This window comes from Seriola dumerili, unplaced genomic scaffold (genome assembly GCF_002260705.1).
Source record: "Seriola dumerili isolate Sdu_G_001 unplaced genomic scaffold, Sdu_1.0 BDQW01000378.1, whole genome shotgun sequence".
Lineage (NCBI taxonomy): Eukaryota > Metazoa > Chordata > Actinopteri > Carangiformes > Carangidae > Seriola > Seriola dumerili.
This window is the reverse complement of record NW_019174633.1, coordinates 1,711,913-1,726,354: the sequence shown is the minus strand read 5'-3', so window position 1 is coordinate 1,726,354 and position 14,442 is coordinate 1,711,913. Positions and strand designations below refer to the sequence as shown.

The window sequence follows — 14,442 nt, the reverse complement described above, 5'->3', positions numbered from 1 at the left end:
TTGCTGACGTTACGGGGGGAGCGCCGTGAAGGGGGTACAGACTTACTTGGGCAAGACGAGAACCTGCACGATGAATATGCAGCAGAATATGAGGCAGGCGCAGGTGACATAGTACTTGAAGGCTGGTAATGTTGTGGATCTGTACTGTTGACAGAAGATAAGACACAAAAACAACAAAAAAAAAAAAATGTAAAATTTTGTACATTATGAGGCTGCAGCAAAACAGACCAAAGTCAACAATAACACTGAGCCTGCACAGTGTAAAAATATACCAGACTTCTGTGTGGATTACATAAAGTATGACGCACAAAAAAAATAATCTGTAACTGTTATCGCATAAAATATATAGTGGACAACCCGTGTCCTGTATACTGCAGGTTGTTCAGGCCCTTAATGACTTCTGTTTCCCTGACACCTATACAATCCGATTGATTTGTCCCCCCCCCGGTGAACAATGCTGGCTGGTGTTTTGTATGCGTTCGCCTACCTCTTTCTCCAGAGCTTTGTTGTGAAAGAACAATGAGATCCTCTGGATGTCCTCAGACTTCAGCCACTGTCTGGAGACACAAGTGAAATAGACAGATTGAGAGAGAAGCGGGACACACACACACACACACACACACACACACGACAATATCGGCAAAACATCAAAATACAATTTCCAAAAACTACTACATGCAAAATGCAAAATGCAACAAACAACACCAAGATCGATATAGACGTCGTTTAGTTCAGTGAAATTTGGGATTACAGAACTGAACTGTAAAGTAAAAGTTCTGTATTTCACTGAATGATTGACATATTTCGAGGACATTTGTCTCCACATGAACCACATGTTCTGTTTTCTCTGGGTTGCCGTGGTTTTTTGTTGTGTCGTCCTCGTTCGTTTTGCCACTTTGTGGTCACTGAGCCGCTACGCTACGGTCTGGATCTGCCTCTGCTTTCTATCTCTGACAGTTAAGAGATATTCTGCTCATTCATTACACTGTGTTATAACTTGGTTTACTCTGATTGGTGTTTGGAAAGCAGTGTTGTTGTGAGACCGGTCAGGATGTGTGTCAGAGGGGGGGTGCTCTCTTTTGAATGTTAATGATCAGTGGGTTTCTGCCTGGTTCTGCTCGACAGGCATTTGTTGGGGTTTTTCTTTGTACAGTATGAGTAAAATGTACCTGCATGTAGAGATTCTGAGTGGGTGAACCTGTGATGACCGAGTGGACCCCACAATTCACCACCATAAAGCGCAATGGGCAGAATAACACCATCAAATATTTTAAGACAGATTTTAAGTTAAAAATTTCTATTAATAGCATTTAGAGCTCTTACATCTGTTTATTTTTAAGCTTATACTTTTCGTTTTGAAATAATTTTACAAAAAGCCAACACTTGTCTTTTCAGTGAATAAAGCCGGAGAGTGTTTTCTTGTTTCATGAATAATAAAATTTATGGTAATAAGCCCATTGAAACTGTTCCGGATTCAATTACATTGCAAATATTGTATACTTCCTACTTCTTGTGTGAAATTCGCAATAAAATACCAAAGACAACAGGAACAAACTATAGTAAGTAAAACTTACATTTGTATATGAGTGAGAGGTTTCTGTGCATCATTATGCTTCAGTGTATAACACCTAAATGAACTCCTGAAGGGGCTTCCTCTGAGAGGGAGGTGGGAGGGAGGTGACTGAGCACGACCTGTGACTGTGAAAAAGTGATGCAGAAACAGGAAGTGCAGCGGATATGACTCTTACTTCTGTGAGTTGATGCCATCAATGGTGCGAATCATTCGCTCATTGAGTTCCTCCTCAAACCTCCTCCTCTGAGATTTGGACCTGCAGTTAAAAGGAAAGAAGGGGACACACTCACACATAATGAAGTCTCGCAAAGACTTAAGAGTAAAGTGGTTATTATACAACCACTGCGCTCACCTTTCTCGTCGCTGGAAGTGGTACTGCCCCATTGGAACGTCCTGAAACAGGAGTCACGACATTGATCTATCGATAACTGACACCCGTATCTGTGCGTGCGACGAGACAAAGAGCTCTGCGTTGTACTCACAGTGGTGTTGATCTTGCCGTTGTCTGTGGTCATGCTGTCTCGATGGTGGAGGTTGGCGAAGGGTTTGGCGGCTCCCCAGGACTCCAGGTACCGGGTCATCCTGACAGATGCCCTCATCTTCCCGCTGTCCAGGGAGGGACGAGAGCGCACACCCAGCAAAGGGCTGTGCCTCTCAGTCTGAGAAAACCAGGACACATGTGATCGTCAGTAACTGTTGTCAATCCTTTAACCCGTGGGTAATTCATCTTGACACCACATTTTAAAAATGAAATGTCACGCAAATAATGCTGACATAGATTCATTTAAGTGAACTGAACAGCACCAGCACCAGCACCACAACAACAACAACAACAACAACTGGAAAACACCAGTTGTTTCCATTTCATGATACATTATAAATGCTCTTGGACCAAAGGTAAGAAGGAGAGAGAGCGAGACACCATGTGGGTTACCATCCCAACCACATTAAAAGTGATAGTTCGGGTTATTTGACGTGGTGTTGTGTGAGGTACTTATCTATAGTCACTGTATTACCTGCAGTAGATTTGGATCGCTGTGCTGTCATTTTTAGAGAAACAGCTGGTGACACAGAAGCTGAGCGAAAACAAAACGTGCAAAAACGTGTTTTAGCCAAAATTCCTCCAAAATGGAGAGAAAATGTAGTTCCAAAGGAAAGGCCTGTTTGACGGCAAGATAAAGTGGTGAAAATATTAAAAAGAAAAGTTTACACTTCAACTTATATAGTTTATTTTCTGTGAGCTTTTTTTGTGTGGCCATTTTATGCCTCTATTGAATAGCGTAGTGGAGACAGACAGGAAGTGCAGGGAAAGAGAGAAGGGGAATGACATGCAGACAATGGCTGGGAACGCTGGGTATGCGCCCTTACCATTCAGATATCATGTTGCCCCCTGTGTGGCTTAAACACGTTTTTGTGGAAGGCCCCGCCCACAGCAGCTCATCGCTCAGCTTCTGTGCCGGTGCAGGTTATACACCGACTACACAACCCCACGTCAAATAATCCCGACTGTCAATTCAAGATGATATGAATGATAAATACAACATGTAAAAACCTGACCGAGCTGATCTTCAAAATGGAGAAGAAATATCACGTAAAACCCACTTTGATCCATCAACTGCAGCTGTGTGAGCCGGACTTTTACGCATGTACTCAGCAGGTGTGAGGTAAGAAGGACTGGGTGCTTTGGGAGCAGTGATCTCTTGACTTCTGTGACCTGCCTCTCAGTGTTTTGAGCCACTTAAAACACTTGTAGTCAAGAATGATGCAGTTCTCCTTTTATTTTGGGCGGTGTGCCAAGTGTTTCTCTCTGACAAACTGCGCCCAGCTTCACTGCTGAAACAAATGTTGCATCACTGTAAAGCCATAAACCAGTGAGAGTTGAAGTTTTTCTCCTTTTCCTGCATTTTTGCCCAAATGGAGACGATATTTCAGCGTTTGTTATAGGTAGAATCTGGTGAGGTGACAAGCCCCATACCTCTGGTGATTTACTTTAATTTCTGATAGAGACGGGTACACGGCACAAAAGCCTGTAAGAACTGAAATAGACAATGACTGTGTTCATTTTCAGCAGGTGTGCTGAAAAGCTGTGACAGTGACAATCAATGACAATGACAGTGGAGATGACACCTCCTGTGATCCATGCTCCATATTTGGCCTTGGTCCATTCAGGGCTTCCTGAAAATGTCACATCCTTTTCCCAATATCTGATAGGACATTGGAAAAGCCATCTCCATTAGAGTAAATAAAGGTTACAGGGCAGTACTTTAACATTATTATTGAGACTTCCCATAAACTATATTGCTGCTATATTGTGAGAAGGAAAATTACCACACTAAAAATACCCAGACGCTTCGGTTAAACCTAAAACTGCAGGTTTGATTCATTACTGTAGGGCTGCATGGAGCAAGAGTAAATTAGGTCTCTGAAGTGCTGCTACTTTGCATTCATAAATAGGATACTAGAAAAATCTGAAAAAAGTTAAACGAAAAATATGCAAACAGTATAAATACCAAACTCCCATGACATGCTGTAAACAGAGGGCTGATAACAAGCAGCTTGTACTGTTGCCAAAATAACTTCTCATTTCAAACTGAAACACAGCTGCTAGAGTTTCAACAGAACACTGTGATAAAGGATGTTGAAATATGTTCATGTTGTCGACTTCTTCTTTCTCTGAAATTCAGGATGGCACAGAGGAAAACCTGCTTGAGCTGTATAAACGATATAAACTCATTGCTAACCATTGTGTCTTCTGTTATTCATGCAGAATGTTATATGGAATAATGCAGCTCACTTTTTGTGGAAAAACTAGTATATGCAGGTTTTTATCATGGGATTTTCTTTCAAAACAAAACTTGACAAATCTCATATAGATGTTATAGTGGTTACTCTACCTTTGGTTGTTTTTGTTTTCTTCTTGTTATTGTGCATTTGTGACAATTTAGTTTCTGTTTTCATTGTTTATTGTTTTATATATTACAGTTATTTTACTTATTTTTTGTGTTTCATCTTATTTTCTTTTTTCCCCTATTTTATTAATTTGAATTATTGTTTGTTTTATTCGTTGTTTTTGTGTGTGGACCCCAGGAGGAGTAGCCACCACTGTGTGGAAGCTAAAAGAGATCCAAATAAAGAAATAAATAAAGTATATTAACAACTCCTGTGAAATACTGGCAGAACTTTATCTTTCAGATCATTGAATCTGATACAGCTTTATTTGACTTCTTGCAAATTCTAATCTGGAATATGTTGCTACCGAGACGTGACTCTGAGAACTGTTTGAAGTCAGGTGATGACTTCATGTGAAAGCTACAGATCCCTGGTCAAACTCTTCAGAGATGAAATAGAAGATGAAAAAAAAGAAGACTACAGGGAGTCAAAGGAGCAGATTTGGAGGAATCGGTGCTGAAAAGACACCGTGGCTTTCTGTGTCACTGATGGCATTTCCAAAAGATGCACTGGAGAGTGTAAAGGTGTTAATTCTTGCACTGAGACTCCTCACGTCTATGAGGAAAGCAGATAGTGAACACAGGATGTCTTAAACAGGAAAAGGTGTCACTGCAGATATTTATGGGGGTGGGTGCATCTTAGCCAAGTTATGAGGGGATTATGGAGGCAGGACTGTTAAGCGTGTTTTTTTTTGCAGACTGGTTGCCAACAGTATATTCTATATAGGGATATTCTCAGCAGACAGTTCACAGAGGAGTCAGATGTCTTAAATGTCCTGAACCAGTCCTAAGATGTGTGATGTCTCAAGCAGTGGAAATGGACGTCACTTCAAACATCTTCTCTGAGTAGACAGACTGAGTGAACTCTGGCCCAGGTCTTCATTTGATAACATCCGTTGCTACACAATTGCATTATTTCCCTATACTTGACATTGTCAAAATTGTTCTGCTCTTGGTGGTATTTTTCTGAGTAAACCTGACCAGCACAGCAAGTGTTGGTGAAACAGTGGCGTTGTCCATGGTGCTGAACCCTCATAGTTTTGCACTCTGGCTCAACACACCTTCTATAAACGCCATGAAAACACAAGTCATGACCCAAAACACACACACACTGTCAGCAGTTACCTCTTCTGCAAACTGACAATTACTGTATGTGACTTTTCAAACTGGATCACGACTGATGACATATACTGGATAATGTAAAGTGAAGTGAATGTAATTATTTTTCATGTGTCTCCAAGAATTCGACCCTGCGTGAACTAAGAAAAACAGCCTTGTTTTCTGCTTTGTGAAAACACATTTGTCAGATAATCCACTGGGTTTCTAGTTGTGCTAGCAGCACGGCTCTAGCTCTCTCAACCACTACTGAATGAATTGCCATAAAATTTTAAACAGCCATTCATGGTACCCAGAGGATGAACCCTAGTGACTTTTTGATCCCCTGACTTTTCTCTAGTAGCAACAGGAGGTTGACATATGTGGTTCAAAGTGAAATATCTTGACCACGTTTGCCACATCCTTATTTTTCCTCTAGCGCAACCATGAGGTTGACATATTTGTTTTTTATTGAAAAAGCTACTGAATGGGTTGCCATGACATTTGGTACATACATTCATGATCCCCCAAGAATAAATTTTAACAACTTTTGATCCCTTGATTTTTCATCCAGCGGCATCATCAGATTAAAATTTGAACTAGTGCAATACTTTATGGCCATGTGCCTGCAAACTAATCCCATCCCCATCAGCCTCAGCTGTGCCTTGTGTTTGGTGCTAATTAGCGAAAGTTGGGCGGTTTTCGCACTTCAGGAACTTCCAGTATAAATCTGGAAAAAAATCTAAATCACATCAACATTTTTAAACGATAGCTGAAAACCTATTTATTTAATTAGGCTTTTAATTAGTTCTCATATTTTACTAATCTTAATGGTTTCCGTTTTATTTTCATTTACACATTTTATTGTCTACTGTCTTTCTAGTGTCTAATTTCATTCTCCTTGTAGTCACCATTATTTTATTGCTCTATTTCAATTTTTTATTGTGAAGCACTTTGAGATCTCTTGCATGAAAAATTCTCTACAAATTAAGTTTATTTATTTATTTTATTTTTTATTTTGTTTATTTATTTAAATTCAAGATGATCATAGATACATGGTTTTCTTTGGACAGTGAAGATATGTAGTATTTTGTCTGTGAAGTGATGGGAATACTTTCAATTTTTACAGGGTTAAGGACAGTAAAGGCAGTACAACATTATCACTATGGAATCAGAATAGAGTAGAATAAACAAACAGAAATGGTATGTTTCCAAAATGTTTTCTATATTGTTATACTTACTGAGTTCTTAGTGCCACCAGCTATTTATCTCAATGACCCAACATCTAATATTCATATAATGGTCATGGTTGGAAAAGTACATTAATTCATATTTTCTTTTACTATATTTTCTTAAAATTCAGTTGAAAATTTACTCTAAATTGTATAATCAGTTCAGATTTACAGCATTACACTGAGATAGCTTCAGATGCTCCTATTGTTTTGTTCCCCCTCTGCACTATATGTCATCTGTCAAACATTATTTGAAAGTAAGTAAAGTGAGTATTTTCCTGCATCAATTTCATATGTCATAAGATTTCAAAAGATTTCATAAGATCCGCCTTTGGGGATTGAAAATGTATTGTTTTTTTTTCAGTATCTCAGCTTTATTCAGTAGAGACAGTAGAGAGTAACAGTAAAGGCAGCAGAGAGAGAGAGAGAGACAGAGAGAGGGGAGAGGGGATGACATGCAGCAGAGGGTCCAGGCTGGATTTTAACTACGGCCGCTGCAGTAAAGACTCAAGCTTGTTTGGTTTACGATGGTACGCGCTCCATCGTGCAAGCTACCAGGGGGCTCCAATCACCTTTGTTTTTTACAAATCTTATGATGGGCATGACATTTTATTGTCTGGCACACAGCCACTTTAAAAATATATATAAAATCAATAGCAAAGTGAAAACAGGAAAAGGCAGCTGGGGCCACTAAATAAAAACAAGTCTAGAACAATTTTACTTTAACTAAGAAAGACTAATTACCCACTAAGTGACAGTCCTCAGTATTATCTCCCTCTCAGTGATTTCTGACCGTGTGCTTGAATGTATGGAACCATGTCGGAGATGGTTTCTGACCTTGGGGTTGATGACCAGGTAGGTGACCACTCCGTGCTCCTTCAGGTAGGAGTCCCGGGTCTGTCCGTCTCCAGGCTCCACCTTGTACGAGCCCTTCAGATGCTCCAGCGTCACGGAGGAGATGTGGACCCTCCTGGAGACGAGACGGGAAAGGGATGAATGGACAGATGATGAGAGGTTAAGAGCTTGCGTCACTGCGCCATTAAAAGCTCTATCAAACGTGTTATTTATTTTCCAGCTTCATAACTAATCTAACCTGCAATTCTCACTTTTCAGGTTTGTTTGTTACACCTGCAAATAGAGATGGACAGAGATGGAAATGTGCTTTTTTTTTTTTTTTTAGCTGCCATGATTTTCAGGAGCCTTTCAGCAGGCGTCAGAGGAGACTAACCATTAGCAGCCCAGTGAGACAACGTGGTGGCCCTGGAGAGCTTAGTTTCAGTGTAGCACACACAGAACCACCAATCAATTTTCCCAAGCTAGTTACAGAGCTGGGATTTCAGACCTAATGGCTTTATAACACATGTAGAGCTGATTGGTCAAATGTGGTGGCTTTAATTGTCTTAAACACTATAATAGAATTAGAGCACAAAATCCCACGCTCCATGTCCGTGTCTGTATGTGTGTGCATTTGTATATACCGTATATAAATATATATTTTTTCAGCTGAGTCTTGGTTAATAGCCTCTGTTGTTCCCTCAGGTGTATCATCATCTTTGGGTTTAAGGTTTACTGGGGTTCAGTCAAGACTGATACTGATATTAATATTCTTTTAGGGTGGCCTGGTCAATCTGTCATATTTCTTGGTGTTATTTGATAAATCTGATCATTTCTACACCAAAAAAGCCAAAAGAAAATTGCACAGGTTTAATGTTATTCTAATATGGGTGAGAAAACTTTCTAAACAGCCTCCTTGAGATACACGCTCTCCTCTGAAACTCAAGATAATGATACTTTGGTACTGCTGACCACTGGGACTTGCTCACTTCTACTTTAGGCCACATGGAGCTGCAGCGGAACAGATGGAAATTCACTCACTTGCTCAAGTGCAATTCAACATTAATCAGTGAGAGAGCAGGAAGTGTTAGTAAATTCCCAAAGCATATAGCTTCCTGTCTGGTTCACTGACTAAACCTGGCAACGCTGCAGGTACAGGTCTCTGGGTTGCCAACCAAAAGATAATTACAAAGATTTGGGGAAGCAGCACTGCAGCAGCACTGCAGTGAGATCACATTAAACTTTCTTTGTGTTATTGGTTATGTCTCACCCTGGCACGCCTCCTGCCTCCATGTGATTGGCTAGCGTGACATCATGTGACCATACATCATACTGCCACTTGCGCAGGCCAATCACACCGCAGAGGACATTCCCAGAATGAACACCAACACGCATGTTGATGTCGACTCCAGTGGCATCTCGGACCTTCCTGTGGAGCGAAAGGAAGAAGAAATCTTTAAATTCAAACTGAAACTGAAAGCATGGTTAGCCTAGCTTGGCATAAACCCTGAAAGCAGGGGGGAAAAAGCCCAGCTCTCCGAAGTCAAAAATCCAATCCTACCAACACAATAAAACACTTACTAACAGATTGTATCTTGTTTATGTAAATACATAACTTCTCATGTTGTGTTTTTTTGTTTATGTAACCATTTCTTAGCGAATCAAGTTTATTTACCAAAATGTTGTGTTTTTGGAAAGTAGCAGGGATATTTCCTGCTTTCTCTTTCTTTATATTTCTAGTTTGCCATTAGCAATCCTGCTGATTCACTAAATGGTTCAGTGTTTCCTCCACAATTTAATTGTGGTCAGGGCGGAAAACCCGCTTCACCAACAGACTCTGCTTCATCATGTCAAAGGTGTACGACATCTGAGGTGGATGGCATCTTTAATCTGATTGTGATTAAAGGTCAGTCCCGGCAAGCCAATATATTGGTCCATAAAACTAGTGTGTGTGTGTGTGTTTGTGTTCAGGCATGAGTGAAAGACACAGAGAGCAGAAGGGGGGGGGGGCATCTGCGAGAGAATATTTTTTCATTTGTTTGAAATTTTTATTTGTTCAGCTGGGAGGCTTATCATATTGCATTCACATTGTGTTTACTCTGGAATTCAAACAGAGCTGAAATCAAGTCTGGCATTCCTTCTGCTCAATCTGTTTGACAGGCGCGTGTTTGTGTTTGTTTGTGTGTGTGTCTGTGAGTGAGAGAGAGAGAGAGAGAGAGAGAGAAAGAGAGAGAGAGAGACAAAAAAAAGAGGGAGAGATCTGGTATTTTACTTGATGGCCTCACACATATCCAAGCCCATCTTCACGCAGTTCCTGGCGTGGTGAGGCAGAGACTCAGGCAGACCAGACACACAGTAGTAACAATCTCCCAGGATCTTGATTCGCATACACTCGTTCTCCTGAGAGGAGGAAAGAGAGAAGTAATGAGGGGATCCCTAAGTTATCAATATCTTTAGTGAGGGTTACCTATTTAAAAAAAATTGTGTTTCTCATGCTCTTTTCACCTCCACACACTCCGTCACATCCATCAAGCCCAAAACTCATACACCCACACACATAACACATTAGCCCTTATTCCACATGTGGGATGAGTAACAGCTCATCGTTGGACCGGGTTTATGTAACGGCAGCTTCGTCAGGCGGAAGGACAGAGCTGCTGGACACAGCACTGAAGGAGAGAGAGCCTGACTCAACTGTTTAGACCCATATAACTGAGCACCCATGAGACCGCGAGATTCACTCTGACCGGCCCACACCGCTACGACCTGCAGCTGTGGAGGTACGGCTGCGGAGGCCGAGTGTGGCCGCGGGACGGAGTGAACACTTGTTTCAAGGTCGCGCTTCAGATGATTGACAGCATAGCTCAGACACTGTTCTCTCCCCTCAGTTGTTTTTTTTAATGAACTCATTTGTGTACACTATTCAAACCAGGTGAGCTGAAAGCACTGTTTGAGAAAACACATTCTTTTATGCTTATTAACGTCCTTAATTTCACAATCAAATCCAATTAATTCTCAATGACAAACATCACATTTTAACTTTAGATTGAAACATGTTTTAAGTTATTCACTGGGCTCTAGAAATCAATCTTACAAGACCTTCTTAATAAAACCTTAAACTGAAAATACTGAGGGGTAGTTCACATGGCTAATTCTGGTGTCCTTGAAATTTCCATTCTATGTAGATTCTATGTGGTGCTGCAGTATCAGGGTGCATCATACTGGAAAGTGTCTCCAATGTTTTCTCTACCTCATTCACATACTGTACAAGGAGGAGCATAAACACCAAAACGTGCAGGATATTACAATCCAATACAAGAGCACAACAAAATACAGGCTTGTGAATTACAACAGAATTGAATCAAGACCTCTCTATTTTTTTCCTGAGAGAATGTGGTCCACCCCGGACAGAACAAGAGCTGAACATCCTCTGACGGTGCAAGTTACTACTACTTTTTCATTCATTCCTGCTGTGAAGCACACACAGTGTCCCTCTGTATGAGATGTGATATATGAATGAAGTTGTCTTGAGTTTACCTTTGCGATCTGGTCAAACTTGCCAAACAGTTCGTTCAGCATATGCACAAGTTCACCTGGAGAGCAGTCGCTGGCCAGCCTGGTGAAGCCTACGATGTCGGCGTACAGAATGCTGCAGAAACAACAAACAGGACAACTGATATTGCATTACTGAATAACACAACCATGTAATAAAACAGTTCATTGCGTAGCTAGATTTTCATTATCCTCTATTAGGAGAGAGGCATCAAGTTTCTCACTGTTGGGGATATTTGCTGTACTTGATGGGATTGCTTTGAATTAACTTGTGTCGTTCTCTGCAAACCCACTGAGTTCTTGATGAGCACGTTTACCACAGTGCTGACTATTAAATGTTCTGGAGTAACAGAAGGGATATTTTACTACAGAGGGAAGCCTTTGCGTTCATACTTGGCAAACTACAAACAACAGGTGTAGATGAAAAACACTCAGGTTTCCAATGCAATTAAACGAAATAATGCAATACATTTCTGTATCTAGAGTGTAGGTAACTTCTCTGGACCATGCACCTAATCTGTTAGTTTTTTTTCCATCACGATCAAAGCAACATTCTCAAATATTGAAAAATATTAAATAAACTTATACAAACAGCAGTCCAAACATTATGTCTCCACCCAGGGTGACAAGTCAACAAAGCTTCTACAAATATCAGAATATTTCCTCAAAGAGAAGGCCTCCAGGGCTGAAAAATGAAGCCAACACTGAAGCACCAAAAACATTTCCTCTAATGACCTCTTGAGTCTGGCTTCAAAAGTGAGTCAATCCCCATTAAACTGCCCAACTTTACAGCAGAAATAAACATGTTTACAGCCTGGTACAAATCACAGTTTTGGTCTCTATAGCTAATTTACTCCTTCATGACAATACGGGGGGTGAATCTTTATATAACTCACCTGTTTACATTTTATTAAAGTTGCATAATTGATGCATAATTGAGAGTGTTTGAGGAAGTATGCTTGCCACAAACCGGCATGCACCAAAGTCTCTGCTCCACATGTGCCCCACCTCTTTGCCCATTCTTGGATTAGCCAGGAGTCAGGCGCTGCCAAGATGGCAACAGCAGAGCAGCACCCCTCTGAACTTCAAAGCCGCTCCTCAGAAACATATGGGTGACGTCACAGAGGCTACGTCCATTTTATATCTAGTCTGTGGTAGAAACAGAATTCAGCCTGTTTCTCTTCAGAGACACCAATTATTACAGCTGGAGATACGATGGCGGCAGTAGCTGGTGTCTGGCTCTCCACTGACGGCCAAGTGTAGGAGGATCCCAGCCGGGCCGCACCGCCACCCGTCCTTGAGTGTCAGTTCTTTGTTCTGGAAAGATTGCCCTCTTCACTGGAGCTAGACCATGTGAGAACTTGTTATTATTGGAAGGATAATGGGCAGATCAACATGAACACTCACACCCACACACCTGAGACCCACTTAAAAGTGCCACTGTGATATTGTTTCTTCTGTGAAGCTCGAGCATTATGAGAAACAGGTTTTTAGAGGACATTCTCTGGAGAGGCTCTTGTGCTAAGCCTGGATTTGTGTACTCTTCTCTGTTTCTATGAACCCCCACAATATAGAGGAGGATGTCATTGAGAAAGGAAGACATGGGCTTCTCTTCATTTGGCAAAGTGACCTCAGAGTACAATGAAGGTGGATTAACTCTGAATTGAATTTGGGCATGACAGTGAAAAGGGACCAGGAGATGAGGTGCAAAGAAGATGGCGAGAAAGGAAAGGAGAGGAGTCGAGGAGAGGAAATAAAAGGAGATGATAGGGAGGTGAGAGGAGCGCTGAGTATAGGGGCAATCCAAAATGTGAGAGGGGAGGGGATGAGCAGTGATGAGGGGGAGGACAGGATGGTATAGGAGCAATCAAGCGCAGAGATGAGAGCAGAAGATAATAACCTTTGTTATGGAAGGCGCAGATAGAGGAGCAGGAACCTTACCTGACATTGGTGTGCCGCTGCACGTAGAGGTTGTGGAAGTTGTTGGTGCTCTCTGTTCTGCCAAAGTTCGGTCCCTGCAGCCTCTGGATGATCTCGGCTTTCATCACTCGCGCTATATGAGCCGGGAGTAAGGACAACAGCAAACGCTCCTACGGACAGAGAATGTATTTGGTTCATAAACTGGTTCGTCTGGATTTACGTAGGATAACATGATAATACCAATGACTGAATAACACTGTTAACTTCGTGCTACACAATAAACCTTCAGATTCTATGGCTTTTTCATTCAATGTGGCTGGACATGTTTCCACCTTGTGAGTCTGTGTGTGTGTGTGTGTGTGTGTGTGTGTGTGTTATCATGTCGTCCTGGTGACACCTACTGTAGCAGGAACTATCACTGAGATGGTTGTCAGTAATTTCACAGGTGTTTATGTGTCTGTTTGTCTGTGAACAGATTTCGTCACGGTGCAAGAGACTTATTCTATTATGTGCTGTTCTATTATGTACAGCTCTGTTCAATTCAGTTTCGGTGTTGTTCTCATCTATTTTATTCTTTTTTCATTCTATTTCATTTTATTCTATTGTGTGCTGTTCTATACTGATCAGTTCCATTTACTCTGTTCCACTCTATACTGCTCTGTTCTACTCTATAGTATTCTGTTCTTTTACAATCTATATTATATTGAGTACTGTTCTGTACAGCTCTGTTCTATTCTACTCTATTCTATTCTGTTCTGTTCTATTCCTAGTATTTGCCATTGTGTGCTCTTCTGTACCGATCTGTTCCATTCTATACTGTTCTGTTCTAATCTATAGTATTCTGTTCTGTTACAATCTATATTCTATTGTGTGCAGTTCTGTACAGCTCCATTCTATTCTAGTATTTTCTATTGTGTGCTGTTCTGATGTGTTCTGTTCCATTCAATTCTATTGCATGATATTCTGTTCTATTCTCTTTCTCCAATACTCCATATAAATATAGCCATTGTCATCCACAGCTAATATTTAACCGCCTAAATAGATTTTCCTTCATCCTCTTAATGGTGGTTCAATGAGGCTTATTTTTTTTTAGCACTGAACACAGGAAGCCAGAGTCAAGAAAAGAAGAGCGATTGAGGCACGGAAAGTATCTTCATTTTCAAGACCGTGGCATGGTGGAGGAAAGCAGTGGAGCATGTTCTCTATATTTCTGCATTGCCCGTGATTTTTACCGTGCATATTAGATTATTATGAGGAGATGAAAAGTGAAAATGAAATAAAACCTAAT

General features: G+C 40.9%; 1 protein-coding gene across 1 annotated transcript in view; it reads right to left on the bottom strand.

Moving 5' to 3' along the window:
- Nucleotides 1-14,442, bottom strand: part of LOC111233172 (adenylate cyclase type 2-like) — a 45,934-nt gene that overhangs the window by 13,888 nt on the left and 17,604 nt on the right. The window contains exons 5-14 of the mRNA XM_022760928.1: nucleotides 13,176-13,324; nucleotides 11,220-11,331; nucleotides 9,955-10,082; nucleotides 8,953-9,111; nucleotides 7,686-7,818; nucleotides 2,056-2,232; nucleotides 1,926-1,966; nucleotides 1,749-1,829; nucleotides 488-557; nucleotides 47-144 (exon numbers count right to left, since the gene is read on the bottom strand). Of these exons, the coding sequence (XP_022616649.1) occupies nucleotides 47-144; nucleotides 488-557; nucleotides 1,749-1,829; nucleotides 1,926-1,966; nucleotides 2,056-2,232; nucleotides 7,686-7,818; nucleotides 8,953-9,111; nucleotides 9,955-10,082; nucleotides 11,220-11,331; nucleotides 13,176-13,324 (1,148 nt within the window). The remainder of the gene's footprint in view (nucleotides 1-46; nucleotides 145-487; nucleotides 558-1,748; nucleotides 1,830-1,925; nucleotides 1,967-2,055; nucleotides 2,233-7,685; nucleotides 7,819-8,952; nucleotides 9,112-9,954; nucleotides 10,083-11,219; nucleotides 11,332-13,175; nucleotides 13,325-14,442) is intronic.